At 45.2% G+C, this 19,162-nt stretch overlaps 2 protein-coding genes across 3 annotated transcripts in view; one reads left to right on the plus strand and one right to left on the minus strand.

Annotated features, from left to right (window-relative positions):
* ddx1 (DEAD (Asp-Glu-Ala-Asp) box helicase 1) lies at positions 1–12,963 on the minus strand. The gene is made up of 26 exons (XM_023836288.2): positions 12,786–12,963; positions 12,610–12,661; positions 12,243–12,306; positions 10,351–10,380; positions 7,053–7,149; positions 6,912–6,959; positions 6,474–6,557; positions 5,759–5,842; positions 5,571–5,647; positions 5,410–5,482; positions 5,235–5,311; positions 5,009–5,123; positions 4,790–4,928; positions 4,624–4,684; positions 4,361–4,459; positions 4,181–4,270; positions 3,680–3,868; positions 3,308–3,359; positions 3,074–3,220; positions 2,898–2,989; positions 2,730–2,802; positions 2,121–2,193; positions 1,979–2,021; positions 904–999; positions 676–796; positions 1–339 (listed from the first exon to the last, which is right to left on the minus strand). Exons 1-26 carry the CDS (start codon positions 12,799–12,801, stop codon positions 209–211), a joined length of 2,223 nt encoding a protein of 740 aa, XP_023692056.1. The 5' UTR covers positions 12,802–12,963; the 3' UTR covers positions 1–208.
* A 127-nt stretch (positions 12,964–13,090) lies between these two features.
* nbas (NBAS subunit of NRZ tethering complex) overlaps positions 13,091–19,162 on the plus strand; it is a 128,406-nt gene continuing 122,334 nt past the window's right edge. For both annotated transcript variants that reach the window (XM_072702986.1, XM_072702987.1), the window contains exons 1-6: positions 13,091–13,228; positions 13,783–13,834; positions 14,481–14,517; positions 15,374–15,451; positions 15,629–15,676; positions 16,910–16,953. In XM_072702986.1, the coding sequence (XP_072559087.1) occupies positions 13,136–13,228; positions 13,783–13,834; positions 14,481–14,517; positions 15,374–15,451; positions 15,629–15,676; positions 16,910–16,953 (352 nt within the window). In that variant the 5' untranslated portion in view covers positions 13,091–13,135. The remainder of the gene's footprint in view (positions 13,229–13,782; positions 13,835–14,480; positions 14,518–15,373; positions 15,452–15,628; positions 15,677–16,909; positions 16,954–19,162) is intronic.

Here is a 19,162-nt window from a genome sequence, read left to right on the forward strand (position 1 = left end):
TCAGCTACTGCTTTTTTATTTCATTTCATTTTTCCAGATGTTCCAGTGACATGCGTTAATGATTTGAGCTTTCTGTTATAGGAATACAGAAATTCAAACCATACTTAAATGTTTGCTTTAAATCTAAAGTGTAATTTTACCACGGCCATAATTACACCCAGAAGCTCCTGTGATGTCCGTTAGTGTTCTGTGAGACGCCTGCTGCCATCTAAAAGGATCTGAACAGCTGGTTGGGCAGGTAGCCAAGGTGCAGGAAGGAGGTCTGGGCCTCTTTCTCCAGGGCGGCCAGTTCCTGTACCGTGGGGGCCAGAGCCTCCACGTGACCCTTGTACTGTCCACCTGTTGGGGGTGGGGGGGGCAAGACCGTTCACGGGGTGAGATCCTTCACCAAGCTCACATACGTAACACAGCAAGTGGGCGGAGTCATGCAAGAGAGCCCAAGGCTACTATAGAAGGAGCCATTATCAAAACAGCATCCACTGAGGATCACGGCCTCTGTATTTATTATGATAAAACATTAAGTGTATAAGCAGACTAAAGTAAATCAGTCACGGATACTATGAGGTTTAATTAGTGAAGGAGTTAAAGGATAAGTGATGGCTGACTGTAAGCACCACGCATTTGTAACGTTAGTGAAGATGTTACACGTTCTCATGAGCCTGATGGAGATCCCACCTCCAGCGGCCCTCCTCTGGCCGTACGTGACCTTCCCATCAAACTCGTCCAACGGCACCTTGATGTCGGGCTCACACTGTGTGATGATGCAGTTCAAATGGTCCTCAATATCACCCAGGAGCTACAAGACAGCGGGTGCGATTGGACCTGATCAGCAACTGGGACAGACCATGGCTCAGCCGCCACGGGGGGGGGGGGGGGATACTGGCTTCCTTTTAAATCTCTCACCTCCTTCTCGTTGTACCAGATGGTACAGCCGCCATTCTCCTTCAGGCGTGTGTTGTAGCATCCTCGGCCTCGGTTCTGGCACACGTGGTACCACACCTGCACACAGTTTGGATTTCATCAGATCTTATGCATGGAAGGATTCTGATATAAAGCGTCATCAAGGTTCCTCCGTTTACACGCCAGCCACACAGTTTACGGTGTTCATTTTATAGGTAGAGACATTAAACCAGCGAAAATATCCATGCAGTCCATATTTTTGCTCCCTCCTAGCGATCAGCACATGTGAACCACACCATCCAGCAAATAGCTGCTACAGGCATGTTGGGAACAGGGAGGGAGCAGAAACGTGGAATGTCAGGGAGTCCTTAAGGAAGTGACTGAGAAGCGCTAGTTTCAGCTAACATGTCCAGTGTATGTTTCACTTGCTGCTTCATGTTGTGAAACATGAGCAAGTGACACGGACTACCTAAGGGTGTGTGTTCCCGTCCAGGCGTCCCTTGCTGCCGCTGAGCCCACGAGGAGAATCGGCTCAGTTTACACACATGACCTCCTTACCCCAGGCCTCTGAATTTTACACATATTTCATGTCAGGCATCAGGTGCGAAGGAGTCGTCTCCTCAGATATACATCTCAAATTGCACATTCTCAGCCTTCACTGCATTTAGTCACCCCCCACCTCAATATTAATCCTGACATTGTGAAAATATTTACATGCAATTACCAGTACCTCTGCATACTGAACATTCGATGTCTCATCATCTTAACCTGTATGTCATATTTTAAACATATTTATTTAAAACACTTAGTTTTCCCTTTTTGGCTAGAAATAATCCCACACCAATTTTCCTCATTTATTTTAATATGAAGGTTATACTTTCATTATTTCATCTGTCTTTGAGTGCCAAGCAAGGTCAAAAGGATGCGGCAAAGCAAAGCAATGCTAACAGCCTCACCGATGCGAATATGCTCACATTAACACTGTAGAGCCTGGGGTCACATGACATGCCTGTAACACTCGCCAGTGTTATTCAAGAGTTGTTTTATTTTTTATTAATTGGTCATTATTTTTTCTTACCTTTTCTTTCTCTGTGGCTACGAAAGAAATGGCCAGACCCATCCTAAAGAAAACAAAAACACAAGAAAAGCTTTAAAGCATCCATCTTTGGTTATTGAGGCCAAACGCCACTGACGTAGACGTCACTGTGATGGAGCACTACCGTTCGGCCCGCCCGACACGGCCGATGCGATGAACGTAGTTCTGCTTCTCGTCTGGCAGGGTCACGTTGATGACTGAAACAGAGTGACAAGTGAGCACAGTGCATCCACCTTCTTTTCAGCATACGTGTTAAGGCAGTGTTTCTTAACCCATTGCTTGGAGATCACCAGAATAGGCACATTTTTCCTCCCTCCCAGCTTCCAGCATACCAAGTAAGTAAAAATTATTTATAAAAGCACATTTAAAACACAGCTATTGCTGACCAAAGTGCTGTACAGCAATAAATAATAATAAAATAACCAACAATCAAGGGATCAGAAACACCAAATACAACTATGTTGAGAGCTGGGAGGGAGCAAAAATGTGCCTATTCTGGTGATCTCCAAGCCCTGGGTCAAGAAACGCTGTCCTAAAAAATGAATCTTAATTGTTTTAAACGAGCCTGTTTGCAGTTACATTTCACTCATTAATAGCAAACTTGCAAAAACTGACTCAGAGGATGCAGTTACCAGGCTGGCAAACTACAGTGCTTCATCAAAGAGCTTCCAGGATCTTTAAACATGAGTGAAGGACGGTAGGAGAGAGTAGGAGCAGAGGCCCCCCATGTTACCATAAGGCACGCCGCGGACATCGATCCCCCTGGCCGCCACGTCCGTGCAGATGAGGAACTTCACCTCACGCCTCTGAAAGCACGTAAACACAAGTACGTCGACACGCATCGTCTAACGGGGGGGGCGTGGGAGGTCGTAACGGGACACGAGCGGGACGGGGGCGGCACCTTAAAGCGCTCCAGGTTGTACTTCCTCTCGTTGGGCTTCCTGTCGCCGTGTAAACAAACACAGGAGAACTGGTGCCCCTTCTTCTCTGGTCCTGCAAAGAGACACGCATCGGCGTAAGTGTCATTCAATCCCAAACACTGCAGCCGCACGGTCACAACAAGCCCCCCCCCCTTACCTCCCCCATGTTTGATGAAGTACTGCTCCATGTTGTCACAGTCGATCTTGGTGCGGCAGAAAATGATGGCTTGGTCCATCTTGTGCTCCTTGATGGCCTTGAGGGTATAATCACCTTTCAGGACCTTGATGGCTTCGGACAACATTTCTGCGGAGCGAGGCGGTAAGTCACATGGCTGGGTCTCACTGTGGGGAGATCACCCTACCACGTGGCACCCCCCCAGCAGTCACTAACCTGGTGTGTGCGCGCCAGGCCGCGTGTTATCTTTGGCGTGCACTTCGTCTGTCTGCAAGAGACAAAACATGCAGATATTAGTTTATTTATATATAAAAAAAAAAAAAAAAAAGTAAGAATGCACCCTCCCCCTAAAACTGTAAAAATCTGTAATATCTCCAATATGCATTATAAATATGGTGTTTAAACTTTACGCAATATTTTCCACATCAATCCAAATGCAGACTTCCCATCACTCTAAGTGTCCATCTCCCCTGACGTCATCTCTCTCTCTCTCTCTCTCTCTCTCACACTCGCCCCCCAGTCCTCCCAGTCACCAGCCAATACGGACCGCCGGCGGAGAGGATCACATCGGCGGGCAAGCGTGCCTACCTGGATGTGGTTCTGCCCCAGCTTCTCCCAGGTGCGGTCCGTCTTGGGGTTGACGAGGACCACCACGTGGTGCACGGTCTCGGGGACGGAGTCCTCCCCCTTCAGGTCCACCCAGGTGGGGAAGTGCATGATCTTCTCGGAGAGCTTCTTCACGTCAAATGAGTGCAGGGTGGCCGAGCAAACGATCACCTGGGGGGGGGGGGGAGGAGAGACCCGAACCCCATTAGTGCCTTTGTGATATTCATGCTTTCTTCTATTCACTCGAACATCCCAGATAGGTATGAGGGAAGGTAAAGCCCAAAACTGGGGCCCTGATATATTTTAAGGAGATAGTCTGAAGGCAGGTACCCCAGCACCTCTGCTGGACTGACAACATGCAGGCTTGCGAGGGACCCACATCCCAAAGTCTGTACGGTAAAAACGCAAGTGGAAAAAGTGATGCAATATACAGCGTTAAAGGAGAAATGAAAAGGACAGGAGCCAAACTAAAGAAGTTTCTACCTGCAATCTCTTCCCATCAGACGTGACCTGCGGGATCTGATTGTAGATCCTCATGATGAAGTCCAGGTATCCAGCGCTGAGCAGTCCGTCCTGAGAACGGGAAGGGAAATAAAAGCCTAAGGAAGGAGGGCGGACCCCAAGCGGTGCCGGAATCCGTACGACGCGGGAGTCCATACGCACGCATTCGTCCAGCACCAGGAACCGGACTTGGGACAGGTTCAGCTTTCCAGTGGAGATCAAGTCGTCCAGTCGGCCGGGTGTCCCGACGACGATGTCGACCTGCCGCGACGGACGGGGGAAGAACGGGCGCCCGCGGTTAGAAGAGCGCAAGTTGACTTCGCACTCGCGCTGATGGACATCGCAATTTCTCCAGAGTAAAATCTCACAAAAATGGAAGCTTCTACAACTGCCACAATGACAAGGATCACCGACGAACTACTAACCCCTTGTTCTAGAACGGAGAGCTGCTCTTTTGCAGCCACGCCTCCAATGACCAAGAGTTCCCTGGAAAGACAGCCAGCGTTACTCCCGGCATACCACGAGCACGTTGCCATAGCGATGCCTCGAGCGATGCCTCGAGCGATGCCTCGGGATTGCCGAGTCACTCACCTCACTTTAGGGCTGTTGACATACTTCTTGAACTGATTTACGTTGTTAAGGGTTTGTTCGGCCAGCTCTTTGGACGGCTCGATGATCAGAGCCTTGGGGGCGTTGCTCATGTCTTTCACCTGACTCACCTGCGCAGTACCTACGAGAAAACGCACACACTGATACACAAACGCAGACGCAGGCGACAGCAGCTAAAACAAAGACTGATTAACGGCCTACCGGTCTTGGTAGACTTTGTAACATGTCCCTCAGGTGCCTTGTCAAGTGCGTTGAAACCTTGTTTCGGGGGATTTTTGAAGCTCTCCCCACCAAAGTTAAACTGAAGTTCGGCATTCTGTTACAGGGGGGCCAGTAAGCAATATTAAACTCCTAAAGCTTTAACATTAATACAATGAATATTTTCCCTCCCCTGACGGTATTAAGGCATATCAAAGGACATGCTTACCTTTAGTACACATGATGCAAAGAATGGCTGATTCCTCAGGTTCTGCGGGATCTCAAAGGCCAGACCCAAATCCTTCCCTGTTAGGCGAAAACCATCACGATGCAGTCAAGCTAGCAGAAGATTCTCAGGAAAGTGGAATTCATCTGTAAAACGCAAACTAATAAGCTTCACGCACCATTTTTGGAAAATGAAACATGTCCGTTGTCGAGGTCCAAGTAGCAACCTATGACATCATGCATAGTGAATTCCTGCAGGAAACAAAAAACATCACCGATAATGATTTGAGTTTCAGTGAAAAATCATTTTGAGACACTGACAAGTGAAGTGAACGCCTACCTCTCCATAGCTGTCAAACTGTTTGTTATGGGATTTCTTCCCAGTTCCTCCAAATCCAAATCCGTTCCGGTCAGTGCCTGGCGGCGAAGATGCCAATAATGATGAAAATGGGCGCGAGAGTTAACAGATCGACATGGGGGCACATCCCTCAAACAGTGAATAATGCTGCGACCTTTTCAGAAGCTCACCCAAATCCAGAGAAGCCTGTCCAGTGGACCAGCCCACCCGACAGAGACCTTGGTCATGACAGGAGACTTCATAGTAGTACTTCCCTGTTGGGACGAGGGACACTTTTAGTCAAATGTTACGCTGATTTTCCTGCTGCATTCAGAGAAACTAAAACTGGGAATGGAGCCTCACATTCCAACAAGGGACTAATTCTGTTCCCATAAGAAAGGTACTTTATCATAATTAACAAGTCCTGGTAAAGACAGTTCTTAACATACACTTCAGTTCTTTGCTTGAGATGCTATATACCAGGGCTCTTCAAATCTGGACCTCGATTCCAAATCCAGGCCTTTTTTTCAGTTCTCCCAGGTAGTTAGTTAAATAATTACTAATTCTGATTGGTCACAGAGGCTTCACACCTGTCTCACGGGTAAAGGAAGGCTGGAAAACCAGCAGTACTCGGACCTCGAGGACCGTGATTCGAATAGCCCTGCTATATACAGACACCACTCAGCAAAAATGCAAGAGCTCCCCCTGCTGGGCAGAATACAGCAAAGGGCCCATGCATTAGACCAGTGTTTACCAACCCGGTCCTCTGGGACCCGCAAATGGTCCACGTTTCTGCTCCCTGCCAGACAGTCCACGTTTCTGCCAAAAGCGCGTACTGTCTGTAGGTTCCCCAGAACCGGATGGGGAAACACCGCAATAGACATTTCTAGGTTCCGCTTCCCATACCCTTGGTGACGGCCCTGGTCGTGCGGCAGCCGTGCCACTCCTTCACCTCTCGGCTCTGGCAGCACAAGCCGTCTGCGCTGATCGCTGCAAGGCAAGTCAAGGACAGAGGCTTCGAAAAGACATCTGGGAGGAACAGCCACCGCCTTGCGAATTTGCAGCGTGCTGGTGCAGCAGCGGGTTAACTAGGGAACAGCTGGTCAAATTAAGTACTAAAGCACCGAAGTTAATTTAAGTAGTCAATTAATGTTCCGAAGTTCATTCAGTAGGTTAAAGTAATAAGGAATATTTTTGTCCCTTGACATTCCTGTTCTTATCCAGAAGGTCACACTCACACAATTAAGACTTAGGTGTCTAATTTAAAATAACATAGTAATGGGAAGCTTATTTTAGAGATTATAATGTTCCTGATGTGATTTTTCTTTTTGCTAAAGTACTTACCAAAAGCTGGGCTTCTGTCATAAGGGTTCATCTGCCACTTGGTCAACACTGGAAATGGCAGAGGTATGTTTTTACTCTAACTAACAGAAGATCTTCATGCCATTCTGAGGCGGTGCAGACATACGCTACAGCGACACATACCGGAGCCTCCTGTCTTTACCGTCGCTTTTCCCTTCTTGCCCTCCTGCTGGTCCTTCAGGGTCTCGTACACAATCTGTATCACAGGAATGCTGAAGGCCTTTAAAAAGAAAGCGAAGTACTGAAGGTGAAGCACTTTGGGAGAAGAGGAGGCAGTTATTAAACCTCAGTGACGTCTAGGTCACTAAATGCTAAAAGAGATGCGAATATAATGAGGTTTGCCAAAGAAATTCAGCTAAACATACACATCTACAAACAATTACGCTCATGTAATATGTAATGCACAAAGCTAAATGCCCATAGGTACAATGGTGGTACTATGGCGCTTAAACAGTTTATAATTATTTCATGGTAGTAAAAATACCCTCCTGGAGCCGACACCTTATCGTGGTGGAGGGGTTTGCGTGTTCCAGTGATCCCAGGAGCTAAGTTGCCCGGGGCTTTATGCCCCTGGTAGGGTCACCCAAGGCAAACAGGTCCGGGGTGAGGAACCAGACAAAGTTCGGCTCAAAAGACCCCATATGATGAAAAAGATTTTGGAAACACGTTTTCCCTTGCCCGGATGCGGCAACATTGGGGTTTACCGCGGTGGACAAGAGGGTAGCCTCCCTTCGCCTTCGGGTGGGGGGACGGGTTCTGACTGTTGTTTGCGCTTATGCGCCGAGCGGCAGTTCAGAGTACCCACCCTTTTTAGAGTCTCTGGAAGGGGTGTTGGAGAGCATTCCTTCTGGGGACTCTCTTGTTCTGCTAGGGGACTTCAATGCTCACGTGGGCAATGACAGTGAGACCTGGAGTGGCGTGATTGGGAGGAACGGCCCCCCCGATCTGAACCCGAGTGGTGTTCTGTTGTTGGACTTCTGTGCTCGCCACGGATTGTCCATAATGAACACCATGTTCAGGCATAAGGGTGTTCATATGTGCACTTGGCACCAGGACACCCTAGGCCGCAGTTCGATGATCGACTTTGTAGTCGTGTCGTCGGACTTGCGGCCGCATGTCTTGGACACTCGGGTGAAGAGAGGGGCGGAGCTGTCAACTGATCACTACCTGGTGGTGGGTTGGCTCCGCTGGTGGGGGAGGAAGCCGGCCAGGCCTGGCAGGCCCAAGCGTATAGTGAGGGTCTGCTGGGAACGTCTGGCTGAATCCCCTGTCAGGAGGAGTTTCAACTCCTACCTCCGGCAGAACTTTTCCCATGTCCCGGGGGAGGCGGGGGACATTGAGTCCGAATGGGCCATGTTCCGCGCCTCCATTGTGGAGGCGGCTGACCGGAGCTGTGGCCGTAAGGTAGTCGGTGCCTGTCGCGGCGGCAATCCGCGAACCCGCTGGTGGACACCAGTGGTGAGGGATGCCGTCAAGCTGAAGAAGGAGTCCTATCGGGCCTATTTAGCCTGTGGGACTGCAGAGGCAGCTGACGGGTACCGGCAGGCCAAGCGGGATGCGGCTTCGGCGGTCGCTGAGGCAAAAACTCGGGTTTGGGAGGAGTTTGGTGAGGCCATGGAAAACGACTTCCGGACGGCTTCGAGGCGATTCTGGTCCACCATCCGGCGGCTCCGGGTGGGAAAGCGGTGCAACATCAACACTGTTTATGGTGGGGATGGGGTGCTGCTGACCTCAACCCGGGACGTTTTGGGTCGGTGGAAGGAATACTTCGAAGACCTCCTCAATCCCACCGACACGCCTTCCGATGTGGAAGCAGAGTATGGGGACTTGGGTGTGGACTCCCCTATCTCGGGGGCGGAGGTCGCTGAGGTGGTTAAAAAGCTCCTCGGTGGCCGAGCCCCGGGGGTGGATGAGATCCGCCCAGAGTTCCTGAAGGCTCTGGATGCTGTAGGGCAGTCTTGGTTGACACGCATCTGCAGCATCGCGTGGACATCGGGGGCAGTGCCTCTGGACTGGCAGACCGGGGTGGTGGTCCCCCTCTTCAAGAAAGGGGACCAGAGGGTGTGCTCCAACTATAGGGGGATCACACTCCTCAGCCTCCCTGGTAAGGTCTATTCGGGGGTTCTGGAGAGGAGGGTCCGCCGGATTGTCGAACCTCGGATTCAGGAGGAGCAGTGTGGTTTTCGCCCCGGCCGTAGAACAGTGGACCAGCTCTATACTCTCCGCGGGGTTCTGGAGGGTTCATGGGAGTTTGCCCAACCAGTCTACATGTGTTTTGTGGACTTGGAGAAGGCATTCGACCGTGTCCCTCGAGGAGTCCTGTGGAGGGTGCTCCGGGAATATGGGGTGCCGGGCTTCCTTTTAAGGGCTGTTCGGTCCCTGTATGACCGGTGCCAGAGTCTGGTCCGCATGAGCGGCAATAAGTCGGACTTGTTTCCGGTGAGGGTTGGACTCCGTCAGGGCTGTCCTTTGTCACCGATTCTGTTCATAACTTTTATGGACAGAATTTCTAGGCGCAGCCAGGGTGTTGAGGGTGTCCGGTTTGGTGACCTCAGGATTAGGTCTCTGCTTTTTGCAGATGATGTGGTCCTGTTGGCCTCATCAGACCGTGACCTTCGGCTCTCGCTGGGACAGTTCGCAGCCGAGTGTGAAGCGGCTGGGATGAGAATCAGCACCTCCAAATCCGAGACCATGGTCCTCAGCCGGAAAAGGGTAGAATGCTCTCTCCGGGTCGGGGATGGGATCCTTCCCCAAGTGGAGGAGTTTAAGTATCTCGGGGTCTTGTTCACGAGTGGGGGGACGATGGAGCGGGAGGTCGACAGGCGGATCGGTGCGGCGTCCGCAGTGATGCGGGCGCTGCATCGGTCTGTCATGGTAAAGAAGGAGCTGAGCCAAAAGGCGAAGCTCTCGATTTACCAGTCGATCTACGATCCTACCCTCACCTATGGTCACGAGCTGTGGGTAGTGACCGAAAGAACGAGATCGCGAGTGCAAGCGGCCGAAATGAGTTTCCTCCGCAGGGTGGCTGGGCTCTCCCTTAGAGATAGGGTGAGGAGCTCGGTCATTCGGGAGGGACTCAGAGTAGAGCCGCTGCTCCTCCGCATTGAGAGGAGTCAGATGAGGTGGCTCGGGCATCTGATTAGGATGCCTCCTGGGCGCCTCCCTGGTGAGGTGTTCCGGGCATGTCCCACTGGGAGGAGGCCCCGGGGAAGACCCAGGACACGCTGGAGGGACTATGTCTCTCGGCTGGCCTGGGAACGCCTCGGGATTCCCCCAGAGGAGCTGGAGGAAGTGGCCAGGGAGAGGGAAGTCTGGGTTTCCCTGCTGAGACTGCTGCCCCCGCGACCCGACCTCGGATAAGCGGGAGAAAATGGATGGATGGATGGATGGAAAATACTTAGAATGAATCGTTTGTACTTACTCCTGTTTTCCCACTACCGGTCTCTGCAGCCTAAGAACACAAACAAATCAGGAAGTCAGGGATGAATGCATGTATATTTGACTATATACAGTCAAAGCAAATGTATAAAAAAATGCACAATTTAAAGCTAAAGTAACACATTAAAAAATAAACAAGAATTTCTTCTGGCGTCTAAAAAGTTACTGATATCTTTGGTTCCCAAACCTCTCCCTAATGGAAACTCAGCCATTTCATATATTTCATATATATATATATATATATATATATATATAAATGATATAAAAACCACTGTTCAAAAGTTTGGGGTCACTTACAAATTTCATTGCTTTTGGGGGAAAAAAGTTTTTTGTCCATTAAAACAACATCAGATTGATCAGAAATACAGTGTAGGCATTGTTAATGTTGTAAACAACTATTAATAGCTGGAAACGGCTGCTTTTTAATGGAATGTCTAGGTCCATTATCAGCAACAATTAGTCCTGTGTTCCAGTGGAATGTTGTGTTTGCTAATGCAAGTTTATCATTTTAAAAGGTTCATTGATCTTTAGAAAGCTCCATTGCAGGTATATTAGCACAGATGAAAATTGTTGTACTGATTAAAGAACCAATAAAACTGGCCTTCTTTGGACTAGTTCAGTTTCTGGAGCATCAGCAATTGTGAGTTCGATTTCAAGCTCAAAATGGTCACAAACAAAAGAACTTTCTTCTGAAACTCCTCAGTCTCTTGTTGTTCTGAGAAATGAAGGCTATTCCATACAAGAAATTGGCAGGAAACTGAAGATCTCATACAGTGCTGTGCACTACTCCCTTCACAAAGCAGTGCAAACTGCATCTAACCAAAACAGAAAGAGGAGAGGGAGGCCCTGGTGCACAACTAGGCGAGAGGATAAATACATTAGAGTGTGTAGATGGAAAATTAGACGTATCATAGGTCTTAAACTGGCAGCTTCATTAAATAGTACCTGCAAAAGACCAGTCCCAACATCAACAGTGAAGAGGCAACTCCGGGATGCTGGCCTTTCAGAATTGCAAAGAAAAAGCCAGATCTCAGAACGGCCAATAAAAAGTAAAGACCGAGATGGACAAAGGAAGATGGAAAAAAATGCTATGGATAGACAAATTTAAATTGTGGTGTTTGGATTACAAAGAAATTTTGTGAGATGCAATTGAAAAGACGCTGGAGGAGAGCTTGACGACATCTGTCAAGCATGGTGGAGGCAATATGATGGTCTGGGGCTGCATTGGTGATGGCAAACTGGGAGATTTGTATTGGGTAAAAGGGATCTTGAAGAAGGAAGACTGTCACTCCATTCTGCAACTCCATGCCATACCCTGTGGACGGTGCTTAATTGGTGCCAGTTTCATTCTACCACAGGATAATGACCCAAACACAGCTTCAAACTATGCACATACTATTTAGGGAAAGAGCAATCAGCTGGTATTCTGTGTATAATGGAGTGGCCAGCACAGTCACTGGATCTCTATTGAGCTGCTTGTGGGAGCAACTTGACCAAATTGTACGTAAGAAATGCCCACCAAGCCAATCCAGCTTGTGGGAGATGCTTCAGGAAGCACGGGGTGAAATCTCGTCAGAGTACTTCAGCAAACTGACATATAGAATGCCCAAGGTCTACAAGGCTGAACCTCGGCAAATGGAGGTCTCTTTGACAAAAGCAAAGTTTTTATTTCAAAAATGATTATTTCTAACTTTGGCAATGACTGTTTCCTATTTAGTTATATTTCCTATTTGTTTCATGCATGTTTTCATGTAAAACAAGGAAATTTCTAAATGACCCCAAACTTTTGAACGGTAGTATGTGTGACATATATACATACATACATATATACACACTACACTGTATAACCGTAAAGTGATCTTTGTAAAAACTCACCATGAGCACATCTCCACCCCCCAAGATGAGTGGTACGGACTCTGCCTGAATATCTGTGGGAAGCCTGTAGACAGTAAGCCAATTAATGACTCTATGGTGACTTATGGTTACTTTAACTTTACATGTATGGATTAACTTACATATTTTCTTTACTGCAAGGAATAATGCTTATCTATATGGCCGATGCTACGTATCCCTTGCGGTCTATATCGGTTTAACCATAACCATCTATATGAACATGCTTGGTGAAAACTTTTGTGATCCAGCACGTATGGTTTTACATGGTAATCGGGGTTTATCTTCTCTAACATTTCATCAAATGCTAAGTGATTCAGTAGCCACCTCCTGTGAGTAAATGCATACTTACAGCCAGTCCATCTCCTCCACAGCCTGCGCAATCTCGGGCATTACGCCCATTTCTGGATAGAAGCAGAACAAGCTTTCGTTAACAAAAACATGTAGTTTAAATATATCAGGAATAATAATTCTAAACAACAGTCGTTAAATGTGACTTATTTAAAGGTTGAATTCCAAACATCTTACCCCCGAACACCGCCATAATCAGACACTCTAACCAAGCAGACGCAATGCCAGGGAGTTTGACAGAGTGCAACACTTTATAATGACCGGAGGAAGCCGGTTCCTTTTCCTTATGGATCCTCTGTCCGACTTCATTTGTTCATGCATCTTGTACTCCTAAACTTTTTAATGCCATTAAAATCTGCATCGATGATTTCTTAAGTGTGCTGTTTTATGTTACAGTGGAAACGTGTTGTTTGCTTAATGGACTCACGGGTCTTCTTGGGAGAACTTGCGAATTGATAATACATGGGTTTTGCGCCTTCCGGGACACCGTAGATCTTGTGTTGCAGCCTTTCGCGTAGGACGAAAACATGGCTGCTGACAGCGTTTTAGAAAGTGAAGAGGAGAACATTTTGTATGATTTACTAATAAATACGGAATGGCCACCAGAGACCGACACTCAGGTTTGTTGCAGTCCTGTAGTTAATTGGATTTTGGCAAATTGTTAAATAGTGTCACTCATGTACTGATGCCTGCTTATAGATGGCAGCTCCAGCGGCTGCCCTAAGCTAGCTGAGCGGCAACAGCCACGTAGCATAAAGTACTAACTAACTAATGACCATACCTGGCCCTTTGGTATTGACAGTAACGAGAATCAGCCCCTTGCCCATTTTACGTGCTATAGGCTCTAATTTAATCTTATTCAAAACAGTTATTGATACTACCATTTATAACACCAACGATGTAATTGGATGTATGAATTAAGCCTTACTGCTTCTGCTACTTCTTACAGATTTTTAGAGTATTGTGCATACCCATAGATACTGAACTGTTAAATTAAAGTATTACTGGAATATCCTCTTTATTGGTATTGTCCTGTTGGCTGTCGGTCGTTCGCTTATTAAACTAAATAAATGATGCCATTCGTCATTTATAATAGGTGATACTGGTTGTTATTAGTAATAGTCGTGTTAGTAGTAATCGCGGTTCTTGTTACAATCTTCTGTTTATTTTGCAGCTTAGAGGAAACAAGGAGCACAACACGTCTGTTCTTGCAAAGGCAGTGACTGGTAAGAGGGATGCGCTCTTTGTCAGATTTGCCTTTGAAGGCGGTAATCGTGTTCATTCAGTGGTTCATAAAGGTTTACGCAATTAACAGATATAGCAATGACTTAAGAAAGACGTCACGATTCATTAATGATGAACGAACATGAGATCAGTACGTAACTAAGATTTAATTTGAGGTTAATTGATACATAAGTAATAGCTTAATACTACCTTATTTGTGTCCCCTCAAGTAAAGTGTTAACTTTAGACTTATTCCAACCTTGACTCGGTGATTCGTTAAGCCAGTCAGTTTTGTAACACAACGGATATTTTTTGCATTTTCAAATACAGGACGGTCACAAAAAGAGGTGATAGATCAGATTAGGAGGTTGTCGTCCTCCGAGATTTAACAACCTCCATTGAAATGGCAAACTTTAAATAAAAAAAAAAAATGCCCGCCTCTGTCAGTCTGATGATGTTTATCTCTCTTTTGTTAAATATGCCCTAATATGAAGAAAATATGAATGACCTGACAGACGTTAAATGCTCCTCACATTTTACACTGTGTTCAGCTTGATGACTTTTTAATGCCTTATTTTTCTGTGTGCCATTATGAAATTAGTCTTTTTTATATAAATTAAATGAACTCGTTGTCTGTTTAACGTTTAGGGCCATTTAGGTTGCTCCTTCACTACCTCTGGTACAGGTGAGTAATACCTTAATTTCCTCTGAACATTTAGGGACCTGTTAGGAATCCTGACGCTTATGGTATGCGCTACAAGCGCAGTGTAATGGGGTTTTTGTACTGTCTTCTTGTCTTCATTTAAAGTAACACGGTCCGTTTGTTTCCAGAGTCCCGCTGATAAAAATTGATTAAAAGAGAGAGAGATGAAAGAGGGTGCAACCAAAATCCAAACATTGCTGGGTGGTGACTATGTTACTGCTGGCAATAAAAACTGAGGAGCCAGGCTTTGTGTTTAGAAAATTATTTAGTTTATATGTTGTCTATGAAAAACATTCTTTTAATGTCAGTAATGAGATGTATAGTTTTAGATATTTAACATGTAATTAAGTACTATTTTATAATGCCTTTTTGTTGTGTTTTAAGCATGTTAGTTAACTTATATAATATAAATGGTAGGTAATTTCATCAAGTAGAGAAAGATGAGTGTGTATCACATGCTACAGTATCTTTCTTTTTGAGGTACTGTTGCTGGGAGCTTGTGTGAGTTTGACTTTCACAAAAATGTCTTGAGGGCAGAAGCCAATCATTGTGGAGGTGGCTGGTCCAAGCAACTAGTCCAGGCTGGACCAAGGCATCTTATTGGTTGGCCCTGCCTCCTCTAGTTGTTTGGACCCACCTCCTCTACAATCTGATTGGTTATTTCTCTGAACCAATCATTTTTCGTTCTGCCCTCAGAACATTTTGTGTAAGTCAAACTCCCATGAGCTCACTGCAACAAGGACATAGCTTTGATGGATATTCTGAGGTGTCTATTTATTTTTACATTGTCCTGACTTGGCCTGTTTTCATTAAAATGGACAAATGTTTCTCTATGCAGGCCGTCCAGCTCCTCTCTGCCCCAGGGACTTATTAGACTTGCAAGCAAACAGATTAACTGGCAGCTGGTCCTGGCAAGGTAATGGGCAGAGTTTAATCAGTCTTTTATTTTTACAGTCTTTTTTAGTATTTTGTACTGAGGTTTAGAACCATTTCTTTGTAATTGTATATTGATTCTGAATTACACTTTCATTTCAGATACTGAACTTATGAGCACGCTGAGTTAATGTCTGTATTTGTTTTCTCTGTTGTACAGTAATGGGAAACTGCTAGCAGTTCTTCAAGACCAGTGTATAGAAATCAGGTATTAATGCCTTTTCCTGTGCTGTTTACCTGTCATATTGATATTAGAGTGGAATTGACTGCTTTATGTAGCCTTGGGCCATTCAGGATGTTTTCACAAAGTCCAAAAAATGATAAGCTCTCAGTTTTTGTGTTGTGTCTTAGTCATTGTCCAAAAGCACACACACACTACATGTCTACATCTTTGTGGAGATTCTCCGTTCATTTTTTCTTTGGGCATAACCCTAATCCTAACTATGACAACCTTAATCCCTACCCAGCCCTACCCTTAACCGTAAGTAACCAAAGGAAATACAAGACTTTTTACATTTTTAGTTTTTTGACTGCATTCACAAATTTTTATAAAATTGAGTTTCCCCTTATTGGGACCAAAAATATGCCCACAAGGTCAATGTAACAGGTTTTTTTTATTTGACACTGGGGGGGACATTCGGACCCCACAATGTTATATATACACACAAACATTTTGGCAATGATTGTGATTTCACAGCCTGTCCACATAGTCAGATGCCAACCCCTTTTTTAGATTTAGTTACGGACAGGCACATTGGTAGGGCTTTTTTATTTATTTATTTTTTCTTTTAGAAACTCCCTTTTCACCCTCCTCAGCATAATGTCCTGTTTTTTATGGCAGTGGAGGTGCTCATCCTTCTCAGTATTCGTGCAGCGCGTAGATGAATTAGAAAGCCACCGAGGGCTGAGCAAGCACTGATATCAAAGCCCGGGTAATTACCTCGCGTGTTACCGTTACTCCGTAAAGCTGCAGTCGGGGTTAAGGTAAGTCAAACGGTAAATTAAGCCTAGAGACAGCAACCACGCAATCATCCGCCTTTCACCGAGAATTAAGCCGGCCACATGAAGTACGGCACAGCGGGCGGTGAAGCGGCTGCACATCTGCAGCTGGAGTTCCGCCATTTGAAGTCTCTGAAGCGGTTCTGCTGTTGTACCATCAAAAGGGATTTAATTCAGTGGCTCTGGGACCATATCTAGCTGAATGCAGTGCGCAGATAGAGGGGGTTAATAGCGATTTGTGCGAGTGGCCGTGAATGGAAAATCGACTAAGCAGCTAATCGATTCAGAAGTGTGGCTCTCACTGAAATGACCCTGAAGGCCGGCGCGTAATACAGGCCAGATATATTCTTTTAATATGAAGGCATTTTAACACATTAAAGAGAGAGCTGCCATGTTGAAATATCTGGTCATCTAACTATCTGTCATTGTGATTAATGTCCAGGTCAGCGAGAGACGACTTTGGTTCTGTCATAGGAAAATGTCAAGGTAAGCTATCCAATCCCTGAAACTGTGCAGTTGGAAATTTTGGTAACACTTTACTTGAAGCACTCACGTATAATGCGTTATTATAATGCATTCGTAAAGTATTACAGACACAGCTATAACTATGTATAAAAAGTCATAACACATTATAGTCGTGTTCATTTACGAAGCTCTTATCTATAATGGACTATAAATACTTTCATAATGCATTATAATGGCTTATACTGACCACTGCACAATAAACGTGGCTATAATGTGTTATGTATTATTATAGATTGCTATAGCTGTGTCTGTAATATGTTATGATTGCATTATAATGCATTATGAATGTATCTATAATGCATTATGCTTGGGTGCTTTAAGTAAAGTTACCAAAATTTTTGGTTATATGTCATGGTGCTTTATGTATGTAAAATGTGCAGTCATCCTATCTCTAAAGCAGTCTTTCTTAACGCAGTCCTGGGGGATCAGCAAACAAGCCATGTTTTTGCTGGGAGACAGCAAAATTGTGGAGGGTGCAAAAACGTGGACCATCTGGGGGTCTCCATGGACTGGGTTGAGAAAAACTGCGCTAAAGAATTGAAATGTGATTCATAGTTGCTAACAAACAGTAGCAACATTGTGGCTTTCTGGAATGTCACTATTGTCGCTAAACACTTACAGTGCAGGTGGCAGCGAAGGGTTTAAAAAGTGCAGAGTGACTGATGCAGGTGCTGCATAATGTTTCTCGTTAGCTCTTGAGCCTTATTGACACATCATTAATTAGAAAGCTGCTGCTGACCAGGTCCAAGTTAATCAGAGTCATCTTGTGCTGGTAATTAACAAAGAAACTCCACTTGAGCCAAAACAAACTGACACAATAATCAGATAGAGATTTATTAAATTATGTAATTTTTGTCAGCTATATTTTTGTATTGCTTTCAGATTCATTTTTTTATGCATTCCTTGATACTGTTTCAGTTTAATGGGTTCATTTTTACATGATTACTGCCACCAGAACTGTCTGAAAACGAAAATAGAATTTCATACAAATAAAACTGTTCTGGGCTGAGTTTCCCGAAGCCTTCTTAACGCTACGTCGTTCGTTAGTTCTATCTTTTAACACAGAACTTAAGAACGACGTAGCGTTAAGAACGCTTCGGGAAACTCACCCCTGTTTCTTTTAATAAACTGCATTCAGTTTTCTTTATGACTGAGACTTACAACGGTGCTTATAACGTAAGCCAGAAGATCTTTAAGTATGACCTGCAATTCCAAAGGCTCTAATCTAAACTGGCCACTCACAGTATGCCGAATGGTGCTTTGGGTTACAGCTGGGGATTTAAGTTATTCACCCGGGAGTTATAACAACAATGTTAAATTAATAAAAAATGTTTATAAAGCTGTTGTGCACTAATTGGAGCCTTAGAGGTCCTGCAAGTTTCCTTTTAGCTTGAAATGAGTTTGGATTTTTGTTTACTTGCTCTTTTATTAACAGCACATTTCTTTATGAAATTTGTGCTAAAAATGAAAGGAATAAAGACTTCTTGTGCATGTGAATAACAATAATGGGTCACTATGGAAATTGCAGCATAATTCTGTTAAATTATAGTCATTACTTATGGTTGGTCTCATCAGGTGTCTTAGTCACTCATTATAACAGCAAACATTCTCTATAATTAGGCATGAATTGCATTGTTGCTGTACTGAAGCATGTTAAGTACGGGAAAATGTTGTGAAGCCATTTATGTGTACAGTGGGTATGTTACTGTATTTTCTGCTTCGTCCTGCATCATTAGATGGCTGCAGACATTGAAAATCTGTGGTTTGGCCAAACTGTTATATGGTACAGTCCTCTTTAAGTATTTTGTTGTGTTTATTATGTTTACACCAAAAATCAGATGGGATACCAGCTCTGTTTATGCTTTCTTTTTGCATAATGATTTCTGTGTTTTTTTTCCTGCTGTGTTACCTATTTCTTGATTTGCATTTCTTTGCTAATTTAGTTTGACATCCGATGTAAGACAGGAACCCAAATGCATCTCAAAGATCTAGCAGGCCACATATCAGATGGATGCTATCACGTAAATGCAGTACAAAAAAATGTTATGACTCGAAAACGTCCAGGTTAAATTCATACACGTCAGCCCGCGTTACTCTGCGGATTGTTTATTTAGTTTTGGCTTATTAATCTGGAAGAACGACATAATGCGGCCGTGCCGCTTTGTGAGCG

This window comes from Paramormyrops kingsleyae, chromosome 19, assembly GCF_048594095.1.
Source record: "Paramormyrops kingsleyae isolate MSU_618 chromosome 19, PKINGS_0.4, whole genome shotgun sequence".
NCBI classification, from domain to species: Eukaryota; Metazoa; Chordata; class Actinopteri; order Osteoglossiformes; family Mormyridae; genus Paramormyrops; species Paramormyrops kingsleyae.